At 35.8% G+C, this 13,326-nt stretch overlaps 1 protein-coding gene across 4 annotated transcripts in view; it reads left to right on the forward strand.

The window, feature by feature from the left end:
• ALCAM (activated leukocyte cell adhesion molecule) overlaps positions 1 to 13,326 on the forward strand; it is a 193,896-nt gene that overhangs the window by 174,554 nt on the left and 6,016 nt on the right. For 3 of the 4 annotated variants that reach the window (XM_069475072.1, XM_069475071.1, XM_069475074.1), the window contains 2 exons: positions 881 to 919; positions 1,207 to 1,324. In XM_069475072.1, coding sequence (XP_069331173.1) covers positions 881 to 919; positions 1,207 to 1,324 — 157 coding nt within the window. The remainder of the gene's footprint in view (positions 1 to 880; positions 920 to 1,206; positions 1,325 to 13,326) is intronic. The other variant, XM_069475073.1, reaches the window with a different exon arrangement.

The raw sequence follows: 13,326 nt of genomic DNA on the forward strand, positions 1-13,326 counted from the left end.
GCAATTCAGAGAGTATTGATTTGTCCTACCTAGAAAGAGAACCTATTCTTTTTTCCTGAACACAAATATCTTTTTTTATTTTAGCACATTGAATGGTGTGCTTTGGTTTTCTAGGCCTTGCAGTGGCTTGATCAACATTTAATCCTGTTGTTTTCAAATTCAGTGAGCACCTGAATTTTGTATGTATGAGGAGGGTTTGGGCATCTGTATTTTAGTAAACATCACTGGCATTTCTGATGCAGACCCACGTACTTTGAAGAATATTTATATAATTTAACATTAGATGATATTTCAACACAGCAGTGATTCTTAAAATGAACCAAGAGCGTGGTGCCATTAGAGTCATTTGGGGGCTTTTGAAAACATCACATATGTTGCTTCTCAGAGATTACTGAGGCATCCCCAGTTTCAACCTTACCCCTCCCACTTTGAGAACATCTAGTGGTAAGTCCTTGACACTTGAGGATAAAAATGAATTCTCCTATATCAGGGTGGCAAAATTGAGAAAAGTTGAGAAACACCACATTATGGACTTCATAGGTACCAACTTGTTTCTCTTAAAAAAGAAGTATTATTAAAAGGTGGTAGAGAGTGGAAAAATTAATATGTATTTCAGATTAATGCAATAGCTCATAACTTGTGAAATTTTCTATTGTAGTGTAATACCTTTGCCCTTTTAACTACTCTCACTTAAAACAAGATTAATTTCTTTGTAGGGAAGGTCATGCTCTAGTAAGTGTAATTTTTTTTTTTTTTACCCTTAGTTGTAGCATAGACATTTTATCATTGAGTATTATTACATCATACTATAATGGTAAAGGTGACTTTCATATATCAACAAATTTTGTTTTTAATTTCATATTAACATTTTTCATTTCAGTAAGTATTCCAGAACACGATGAGGCAGACGAGATAAGTGGTAGGTACTATGCTGCCCACTCTTCTTCCTTGACTATCAGCTCAAGATCTATGAAGTGTCATGATATAAGTAATTTTATTAGCTGTCCACAATTCTGATTTGAACTAAGACACCAAATGAGACAAGATAGTAAAAACGCTAAAATTTTACCCTTTAAAATCACGAGTTTGCATGTTAATCACAGTAGTGAGCCTCAGACATTTTTAAGAAGTAATAACTAGATTGACTTCTTTGTAAAAATCCTTGGCACTGTCTGTAATTGCATGGATTTTTCTTCTTTGTTCTAGATGAAAACAAAGAAAAGGTGAATGACCAGGCAAAACTGATCGTGGGAATCGTTGTTGGTCTCCTTCTCGCTGCCCTTGTTGCTGGTGTTGTCTACTGGCTGTACATAAAGAAGTCAAAGTGAGTTGCGGGGAACAGAACATCATTGTTCATTGACTGTCACTGGGAGAAAATACAATGTGTTAATTATGCTCACTGCAGCTGTGCATGTAATTCCTACAATCAGAAAGACATACCTCCCAAATCAGGTTGATCACATTTTGCTTCAATATGATTTTGTTTCAGTGACTACATTGCCAATATCAGAGACCTGGCCTGAGGTGTGACTTCACCTGTGTCCCTTTATTTTTCTCAGTCAATAGTCTGAATTCAATTCTTTGATATATATACATATATTTATTTTTTTATTTTTATTTATTTATTTTTTTTTTAGTGCTTGGGTGAATTTTTTAAAAGCATATACTACCTAAAGGTCAACCAATTCTAAATCTTTTGGTTGAGTTTGGTGACGATTAATAGTGGTTAGTACACCTTACAGGGACTGCCAGATATCTTTTCGGGGACAAATCTGGACAGCAATGAAACTGCTGATGAGTTGGAATATCTTATTGTCAATACTCCACTATTCTAGACAGTTAACTTTAATCCATATAAGAATCTATTTCAGAAGAAAATACATCATAATTTTGGCTTGAATTTTTAAAATTTGATTAAAGTACCAAGACTTCTTTAAAAATGCTTTAGAGATATAAGATTAAAAATTGTTTGTTATAAAATTACAGATAGTATGAACTTTACAAATCATCTAACAGTGGTTTAAAAATAAAATCTGATGAATCAATGAAGATTCTTAACATACACACTTGGTTGATACTGCTCATTGTCCGCTCCCTGCCTACCCTAGATTCAGATGCAACTGGTAGGGGTAGGGTTCCTGCATTTGCATTTTTTAAAAGTTCCATTGGTGATATTGTGGCATGCTCCTTGTTCCAAACATGGGTTTTAAACCCCCTTATCTTATAAAGGAGTAAATTGATTCCTACAATGAAATGTCTATAGCTACTGGCAACTTTGGAGTTAATTTTATATTTTTTTATGTCTCACATATCCCCTTTAAAAAAAAACTTAAGTAAGTTAACTTAAAATAAAATTTAAAAAAGCAGACTCAAACCAGGATCCATGATCTCACCCTATAAATATGGCAATTCCAATGAAGCAATATTCAAAAGGAGCTGCCATCCAAGGCAGTAGTTTAGAAATTTTGAAGTCACCTTGCACCATGAGCATCTATTGAGTTCTTTTGTTCTCACAGCACATCTATAAGTAGATATCATTACTATTTATATTTTACATTTGAAAAATCTGAGGCACAGAATGGTTAAATGGCTTGCTTAAGGTTACATAGTTTGTAAGGGACATAATTGTTTTTTGATTTAAGACAGTGATGTTTCAGAGTCTTTGTGCTTAATCACTAGGCCTTCCTTTCTCTCACTATGCCTACTTTCTGTCCTTTTGCCACATAAGGAAAAAGCATTTTTCCTGTTGTGTGTTGTGACTGATGCACATAATGCCCATTCTCACATTGGTGTATAGTCACTACTGATCTTGGCTTTTTATTCCTTCATCTTGAGAAGTTCCGAGTCAGGATTGTCCAGAGAATCACACTAGCAGGGTGTGTGTGTGTGTGTGTGTGTGTGTGGTGTGTAAAGAGAGATTTATTATAAGGAATTGGCTCACATGATTATGAAGACTGAGAAGTCCTTAGACCTGCTGTTGGGAAGCCAGAGACCCAGGAGAGGCAATGTGTAGTTCCATCTATGTCCAAAAGCCTGAGAATCAGGAAGGCCAATGTTGTAAACTCCAGTCTGAAACAGCCAGGTCAAGACCCAGGACAAACTGATGTTTCAGTCCAAGTCTAGAGGCAGGAAAAAAAACAGTGTCCCAGGCTGGGCACAGTGATCACACCTGTGATCCTAGGACTCAGGAGTTCAAGACCAACCTGAGCAAGAGTGAGACCCCATCTCTACTGAAACTAGAAAAATTAGCCAGGCATGGTGATGCATGCCTATAGTCACAGCTACTCTGGAGGCTCAGGCAGGAGGATCCCTTGAGCCCAGGAGTTTGAGGCTGCTGTGAGCTAGCCTGACACCATGACATCTAGCCCAGGCAATAGAGTGAGACTCTGTCTCAAAAAAAAAAAAAAAAAAAAAAAAAAAACAATGTCCCAGCTCAAGTGGTCAGGCAGGAGGAGTTCCCTCTGTTATTAAGCCTTTCCATTCCATTCAGATCTTCAATTGATTGAATGAGGCCCATCCACATAAGGGAGAGCAATCTGCTTTACTCAGTCTACTGACTGAAATGTTAATCTCCTCCAGAAACACCCCTCACAGACACAGCCAGGATAATGTTTGGACGAATGTCTGTGCACCACAGGACCCAGTCAAGTTGATGCACAAAATGAACCATCATATTTGTGACAAATATGTTCTTTTTCTCAGTGAACATTTAATAAACAATTCACATGGGTTTGTGTCCATGCTGTTCATGGAAAATTTAGAAGACCTGTACCATGTAAGTGAAGGGAAATGCAAACAGTTGCCCAGAGGCAATATCTATCTTACAGAAATTTTCCTTCTGTGTGTACAAGTTTCTTGATGTCCAAAATCATACCCTCTCTTTATAATCCATGATAAGGCATTCACAAATCTAACAGCTTGGTCTGTAGGGTATTTCCATTTTATGAGGATTTCTGATGCAATCCAAAGTAACTTTGTTTCTTAAAAGAATAAAAATAAAATTTCTCCATATCTTGAAAATTAGCTAAAAAACAAACTATAGTCCTTTACATTTTGGTCAAATAAATGTTAAATTATTAGAGCAACCCCAGCATCCTTAATCATCCTATTCCAATAACCAGTATCTTATCATGCACCATTTGTCCTTCTACGAATAAAAAATAATTGTGTGTGTGTTAATTCATTTGTTATTACAATATGGTGACCCCAAATTAAATCACAGATAGGTAAATGCTGGACACTTGGCTTCATAGTGGCCTTAGGTTAAGGCCTCAAACATTTCCTTTAAAGAATCTCATTAAATTAAGTGCAACTTATATCATCTGACCTGAACATCCATCTAAATAACTGTTATTTGATTGGAAAGTTCACTAACTTTGATAAATATTATTGGTAATCAATGTAATAAATTGCAATTCTCATTCCAAGCATCAAAGGGTTTTTATGAAGAATTTGTGGAACACTTCAGATTTGCTAAGTGCTTTGCATTCCTAATTAGTTATTTTATGCTTGTGCATTCTGAAATAAACCAGGATTTTTGCAATAAAAATTAGTGTTCTTAACCCTTTAAGCTACTTGTCCAGAGTAAGTGCAGATTCATAATAAGAACTTTCAAGTTAAGAATTTCTAAGACCACTCTTGAGATACGGGTAGCAAAGCTGTGAAATTTTTGCAACATGTAGGGGAAATTCTTTGCATTGGTAACTTTAAAAGTCATTGGAGAGAGATAAGAAAAACACTCCTATTTCTAAGAAGTGAAGAGTACATTTGTTAATTTACCTAGTGACCACTCAGCCTGCATGCATTCTCCATTCCACTAATAGGAGCTACATATTTTTATATCTGTTTTAAATATGGATAATTGCAGCAAGAAATACTTAGCAATTGTATTCTTTTCCCATTTTGATATGACATATTCATTTAAGAGTAAGGACTCATGACTCCTTTGCTGCATTAATACATATAACTTCCCAATGGAATTTTTTTTTTTAAACTAGAGATGCTTTGATAATGAGAATGGATGACTGATCATTTAATGTGTAGGATATTAACAGACAGGGTTAGGCAAAAGCCATTTATTGACTAAACCCACTCTATGTCTAGTTGTTTAACAAGTAAAAGCACATTAAAGAACTACAAATAATTCAATGGTTAATTTTTATTATCTTTCAGTTTCTCTCTACTCTGTCCTCCAAACATTGTTTTTAGTTCTATAGGAAGTTAAATGTTATTATATAAGATCTAAATCCTCTCTTGTATATCTTATAGTAGAAGAACTATTAACAATAAAAAAATAAAAGAGCCAAAGATAAAGAAAAAGTGTAAGGGCAGAATGAAGTAGCCACAAACTTCTTCAGAAGTATGTAAAACCATAATTTCCAGGTTGGTTGCACCTAAGAGACCCTGTTCACAATACTTCTTTTCACTAAATTGGGAGCAGCCATTAACCTGACATTTGTAATCTCAAAATATTCATTGTGTAACTCTTGGAAATTTACCAAGAGGTTTACCTTTTTGAACCGTGGAACTCAAGACTATTTTCATGAAAACTAGTGTGTAATATATAGAAAATCCAGAAATCTAAAAATCACAAATAACCTATGTTACTTCTGCCATATATAATGCTGTATTATTCTAGTCCTCTCTCAGAATAAAACAGAAACAGTCTAAATTGGCTGAAGGGCAAAGGAGGACTTGCCTATAACACTGAAGCCTCAAGAAACAATGCTATATTGAGCCAGTCTAGAATCCTTCCCATTAGTATCTCTTGATATGAGGAACAGGATCTTGCAAGAAAGTTGATTTTATCTGGATTCTATTTTTCAATCAATATTTAATGCTAAAATCAAATATGTCCTCATGAGGAAGAAGGGACTCTCCACTAGATAAATTGAAAAATAGTGCTGGAGGATCACTTATAGCACATTTTAAATGACTTTCCTCACTTACCACTACATGAGCACATGCAATTTTTTTTTCCTTTTTGGAGGAGGTTTACTTTTATGGAAATCCTCAACAATTTAACAAAGTACATACAATTAACACTGTTTCATAGTATCTAAGTCTCCATGGGATTAACCTTCCAAGGTATCATAAGTAATAAGTATTTTATTCCAAATCCCATGTAGTATTTTCAAATATATTTTTCTGCCTTATCAGAACTCCTTTGGAATCAAAATTTCATCCCTGACTTTGATTGCCAGTCGGCACTTAATAAAGTGCTGTGAGGAAGGAGTATTCTCTTAAGGGCAGGACTGACCTAGCTTCTCTCCCCACTTGTATGAGAAGCTGGGCTAGTCCAAGTTTTGGCTTCTTTCTCTTTCTCTACCAATAACCTGACAGGCAGCCAGAAGGAATAAAAGAAAATGCCCCATCATTCTATGAAACTATAATTAATACAGTGGACTAGAGGGCAAATGTAATAATGTGAAATGCAGGAGTCTCTGACTAGTCAATCACAGGGTCTCAAAGGGCAAAACCATCCATGGCCTTCCCCTCTTCTACTGTGTGTGACCTGAATGTTCCCAGAGGAAAGAAAGAGCTCACAGCAAAATATAATGTTCTCACATTTTATTTATTTATTTTTTATTTATTTATTTTTTTTTTTTGAGACAGAGTCTCACTCTGTTGCCCAGGCTGGAGTGAGTGCCGTGGCGTCAGTCTAGCTCACAGCAACCTCAAACTCCTGGGCTTAAGCGATCCTACTGCCTCAGCCTCCCGAGTAGCTGGGACTACAGGCATGCGCCACCATGCCCGGCTAATTTTTTGTATATATATATTTTAGTTGTCCATATAATTTCTTTCTATTTTTAGTAGAGACGGGGTCTCACTCTTGCTCAGGCTGGTCTCGAACTCCTGACCTCGAGCGATCCACCCGCCTCGGCCTCCCAGAGTGCTAGGATTACAGGCGTGAGCCACCGCGCCCGGCCAATGTTCTCACATTTTAAATCTCCTCTTTATATGTTCATTTAATTTTTTTAAAATATCACATTTGCTTTAATTGTCTTTCTCAAAGGTGAAGAATAAAACATCCCATTCCCTGCCATGAGCCAGGCTGTGCAGTCCCAACATCACTCACCTTAAAGAAACACATTGAACTAGGACGGCACCCTGTTTTCGTGCATATTGAGTATTGTTACATTTATTTTGGTCTTCAATCTCTTACCTAATGGTCCCCATGTTCGCTATTGACCAAGATGGAAAGACTATTTTCTATTTTTACTGAGGACATAACCATTCCCTCTTTCTTCGAGAAATTTCTTTGTAGAGTCTTAGAAATTCTGAGGACATAAAATTGAAAAATGTAGTAATGAGAGAAAGAACTTATTCTTTTCTATTTCCTTCTTCAAACCAATTACTTGCTAACAACTCTCAGTGGGAATTAGTGCCCTCCTCTCCTCCTCTAGCTTTTCCTTAAGCTTGGCCCAAGAGAAGACTCATTTGCTGACAGCTGTGATCAGGAAAGGGGGACAAATAACTATTCTTTTGGGTAAGATCCTAATTATCTGCACAGTTGTCAAAGGCCAGTTTGCTGGAAGTGGCAACTCTACACTGCCACTGGTCCCAGTCGTAAATACCCATAGACCTGGTGCCTTCTGTGGTGTGAGTCAGGCAGGCTCACAGAAAACACCCCTCCAACTAGGAAGAGTTAAGATTTCCTCACATTCTCTATAAGAGAGTTTTCAATTTTTTATACACATGCCTGCTTTTGAAAGACCTAAAATCTCATAAATTCTTTCATGTGTGAATTGAGTATTGTTTTTGTTCTCTAAATATAAAAATCTATTGTAGTATTTTATTTTTCCAAAATGATGTCAACCATATTGTGATTTTCTGGTTGTGCCTACCACTCTCACCTCCCTTCACTTTTCCTACCTCCTCCATTCTCTCACTAAATGATTGAAATAAAGGCATCCTTAGAGGGTGCCACCAGTGTAGATGCCTACCTCCTTTCCAGGAGATCTCAAAACCAGTTTATAATATTGGGAAAAATCTCACCAAAAAAAGTCTTAAAACCTGAAAGTTATTGGAAAGCAACTTTATCCCTTTAAAGGTACTGCTCTTATGGAAGTAACACAGAATGAAGCATTGAGATTTGGATTTGAACTCCCTTCTGCTACTCAGTAGCTATATGACCTGGTCCCTGTAACCTGCCAGTTGCTTTCACATAAACTACCACATTTATCCTCACACCAGCCCTGTGAGCAGATCCTGCTGTTTATGGATGAACAAGCATGCTTAAGAAAGGGACTTGTCCAAGGTCTTGCAGCTCAGACTTGACACATGAGCATGAAAACCCAGGCTCGTTGACCCCAGGGCCAAGACTCTTCTCTCTGCCTTGCAGCTTAGACTACAGGGTCACCTCTAGGGCTTCTTCTAACACTAACTTATTATGTCACCTCTAGGGCTTCTTCTCACACTAACTTATTATGAGTCTATGATTTAAATTTTATTCCATATTTAAAGTTTCTAAAAAGAGACACTGATGGAGAATGGCCTTTATCAAAAAGTCCCAAAACAATAAATGTTCATGTGGATGCAGAGAGACAGGAACACTCATACACTGCTGGTGGGACTGCAAACTAGTACAACCTCTGTGGAAAGTAATATGGAGATACCTCAAAGAGATACAAGTAGAACTACCATTTGATCCAGCAATCCCATTACTGGGCATCTACCCAAAGGAACAAAAGACATTCTATAAAAAAGACATGTGCACTAGAATGTTTGTAGCAGCACAATTTACAATTGCAAAGATGTGGAAATAACCCAAGTGCCCATCAATACATGAGTGGATTAATAAAATGTGGTATATGTCTACCATGGAGTTTTACTCAGCCACAAAAAACAATGGTGATGTATGTAGCACCTCTTGTATTATCCTGGTTAGAGCTGGAGCCCATTCTACTAAGTGAAATATTCCAAGAATGGAAAAATAAGCACCACATGTATTCACCAACAAATTGGTATTATCTGATCAACACTTAAGTGCACATACAGTAATAACAGTCATGGGATGTAGGGCAAGTGGGAAGGGGAGGAAGGGGTGGGTATTACACACCTAGTGGGTGTGGTGCGCACTGTCTGGGGGATGCACATGCTTGAAGCTCTGGCTCAGGTGGGGCAAAGGCAATATATGTAACCTAAACATTTGTACCCCTGTAATATGCTGAAATTTTAAAAAAATTAAAAAAAAAACAGTATATATAATAGTCACCTATGATGTACAAGTAGGTTTTCTCTCATGATTGCCCTTTTAATAGCTGTAAATAAAATATTTCTTTTTATAACTTTAAAAAAGAGACACTGATGAAGAAAGTTTAAGATAAATAACCAGAGTAATTTATAATGAAACCCAAGCATACTTTCTTCATAAATGTCTTTTTTCCCCTCAAATCAATTGACTGAAGAACATTTTTCTAAGTGGAATGATTTAAATAAATGTTTGTTCTCTGTCAGTTGTAGATACAGTCTTCTGTAATTCTTTCAAATCTCTGAAATTTTTAGCAATTAAAGAGTGCATTAATTTCATAAAATTATATTTATTTACACCACATCAGTCTTAAAACCAAGACAAAAGTATTCAGAATAATTTTTAAAGGCTTTTTCCTGATAGAGAGGACTCTATAACTAAAGTGGAGAAATTTGTAATAAAATGCATGTCAATCTTATATACATATACTCAGTCAATGAATAACCACTCCCCCACACCACTAGCAAGTGTTTCTATTTAGAACATTTCCTAGTGGTTAACAGATTTGCATATTTGTATAATTGTGTAGCATGTTGCATGGATACTTGAGCCAGAGTGATAGAGCTGGAATCTTGGCTTTGTGTTTATTAGCTGTGTGACCACAGGCAAGTTTATTAGTCTCAGCACAAATGAAGATATTGTAAGGATTAAAGAACTTAGTGTCTACTAAACACTTAGAACAGTGTCTGACACCTTAAGGCACTGTTAGCAGCTATTTTCGATAATGGAATTAAGAAAAGAAGGAGGATTTTTCTTTTTCCCCATCTACCCTTTCTTATTGTTTTGTTTCCTTTCATTTTATAAAGTTAAAAATAAGAAAAATAGTTTCAAGTTACCCAACTCCTACTCTGTAAGTACATTCCATGTTTTATGTTACCCTTAACATCCTCTCTCTTCCAATTCCATACTGTGAACAGCGATAGTTTTAGCCTAATTTTACCTGTACAGATTGCTAAAAGATACTGTGATTTGCCCTGAGAACCATACCTTCCCTGGAGAGAATTTTAGTCACTCCCTTCTCAATACCTGCTTCTTCTGTTTTTTACAACTTTATGAAATCACATAAACTACTCTCAATCTCTGGACAAATAATGTCTATCTAGAAAGTAAATCGAATAGGAAATAGAAATGATATCCAGTTTCCCATCACACCTTTTGCCCAGTTCTTTCAACTCCTGCCCACAAGGATGGTGCTTTAGCTTTCCATCTGTATAATTATTTTATATGGAGGGAAATTTGCCTATATTAAAAGTGCAATTAAATCTATTTAAATCTATACATAAATATATATAACTTTGTAACTGTCTTGGTCCATTTGGGCTGCTATAACAAAATACCATAAACTGGGTGGCTTAAAAAGAACAAATGCATTTCTCACCATTCTGGAGAGTGAGAATTCCAGGATCAAGACACCATCAGATTTAGTGTCTGGTGAGGGGCTACTTTTTGTCTTGTAGATGGTGCCTTCTCACTGTTACCCCACATGGTGGCAGGAGGCAAGGGGGCTCTCTGAGGTCTCTTATAAGGGCTTTTATCCCATTCATAGGGCTCTACCCTTACAACCTAATTACCTCCCAAAGGCCCCACCTATGAATACCATCACATTGGGAATTAAGTTTCAATATATAAATTTCAGGGGGACACAAACATTCAGTGTAGAGCAGTGACAATTACTCCCATGAAAATACAGAGCATTCCGTCACCCCAGAAAATTCTCTTAGACTTCTTTCCCTACTATACCTGTCCCCTTAGGAAACTACTGTGCTAAAGAGATTGCCTGCCTAATCTGGAATTTCATATGAATGGAATTATAGAGAATGTAGTCTTTCATTTTTTGGCTTTTTTCACTTAACATGTTTTTGAGGGTTAGCCATGTTATTACATGTGTTTATGGTTTCCTTTTTATGTTGTTGATAGGGTTTAATTGTTAGAATATACCACATTTTAAAAATCCATTTTCTTTTGGACTTTTGGATAGTTTCTGGTTTGGGCTATTATGAATAGTATGGCTAAAGTGAACATTTTAATGCAAGTGTTTTTGTAAGTATATGCTTTCATTCTTTGGGGTAAAAACCTAAGAGTGGAATTGCTTGATCATCAGGCAGACATTTGTTTATGAGAAATTGCCAGCATTCCAAAGTAGTCATCCTACTTACAGCTCCCACCAGCAGTGTAAGACAGTTGCAGTTCTTCCACATCCTTGCCTAGATTTGGTATTGTCGGAAGTGTGAAATAGTATCTAATTCTAAGTTTAAACTTGCAGTTCCCTGGGACTTAATAATTTTAAGCTCCATGAATTTATTAACTATCTTATATTTTCCTTTGGGAAGTGAACATTTAGATCTTTTGCCGAGATTTTACTGTTGCCTTTTTGTAATTGATTTGTAAGAGTTCTTAACATATTCTGTATGAGTCCTTCATCATATAGATGTATTATGAATATTTTGTCCTAGTCTGTAGCTTGATTTTTCCTTTTCTTAATGCTGTCTTTTGATGAGGAATTTTTTGCTTTTGATGAAGAATGAACTTATCAATTTTATCCTGTTATGCTTAGTGCTTTTTGTGTCCACTATGTGAATTCTTTGCTTATTCCAAAGCAGCAAAGGTATGGTCCTATGTTTTATTCTAGAAACTTTATAGCTTTAACGTTTATATTTAAGGATATGATCTATCTAAAATTTTGGGTGTAACATGAGATAAAGATGGGATTTTTTTGTTCATTTGCTTTTTGTTTTTGCTATATATATTTATCAAGTCATTCTAGCACTATTTATTTTAGCCTCAGCACATTTGTCAAAATTTAATTTACCATAATAGTGTGAGTCTTTCAGCTTTGATCATCTAGTTGTTTTAGCCATCTTATTTCTTTGCATTTCTATAAAAATTTTAACAACTTTCTAATTTCTGTCTCTCAAAAAAGTTTTATGGAATTAGCATTGCTTTGAATTTATAGATAAATTTGAGTAGATTTGACAACTTAATACTATTTGGTCTTCCAGTCCATGATCGTATAATCTCTCTTTTACCTAGATCTTTTCAGTGTTTTTCTTAGCAACATTTCAAAATTTTTAATGTAAACATTTGTTATGCCTTTAAAAGTTTATTACTGTGTATTTTGTGTATTTTGCAGCTATTTTAAATACAATTAATTTTGTAATGTTCCAAATTTTTCCTACTGGTCTTTGAAAATATGGTTAATTTTTTATGTTGAAATGTATACTACCATCTTGCTAAATTATCTTGTTAGTTCTATTAGTTGTTTTGTGGATTCTTTAAGATTTCTATATAAGCAATCATTTCATTTGCAAAAAGAGATCATTGTACTTCCTCCATCTACTCTATATTCCTTTTATTTCTTTTTCTTGTCATGTTGCACTCATGGAGACCTTCAGTACAATGTAGAATAGAAATGTTAAGAACAGATACCTTTACATGTTCCCAATCTTAGAGGAAAAATTTCTCAATATTTGCTATTAGGTATGATGGTAGCTCTATATGCCTACCCAGACTTAGCCAAACTTCAAGGTTAAAGGTAAAGTCCTCCAGACCACCAAGTCTACTCAAGAATTCTGACTCCAACATCAAGGAATGAAGAGTCCAACAACAAAGTTAGAGGGCAGAGTCCACACAAGACCACCTTTACTTTTGACACCAACTGCAAGTTTTGGGGTTTCCCAAAACCACCCTTAGGTTTGATAATTCACCAGAAAGATTGAAAGAACTCACTGAACTCTATTACACTTATGATTAAATTTATTACAAGGAAAAGTTACATTAAAAGTCAGCCAAGGAAAGAGACACATAGGACAGAGTTCTGCATGTGTCCCCATTTTTGGCACCACCATCCAGAAAGTTTCTCCAGGCTGGAATCCTGCATTATCATAGGGTGTAGCTTATTTGTTTCTTTTTTCTTGGAAAACATAATCCCTTGCTACCTGTTGTCCAATGACATGAAATACTTGTTTTGTTTTGTTTTATTGTGTTCATGGTAAGAGAGCAAGTCCAGTACAGCAACTTGAGCATCCACAGATTTTGGTATCTGAGAGGGTTCTTGGAGCCAACGCCCTGCAGAC

The sequence above is a fragment of the Eulemur rufifrons genome, chromosome 7, assembly GCF_041146395.1.
Source record: "Eulemur rufifrons isolate Redbay chromosome 7, OSU_ERuf_1, whole genome shotgun sequence".
Lineage (NCBI taxonomy): Eukaryota > Metazoa > Chordata > Mammalia > Primates > Lemuridae > Eulemur > Eulemur rufifrons.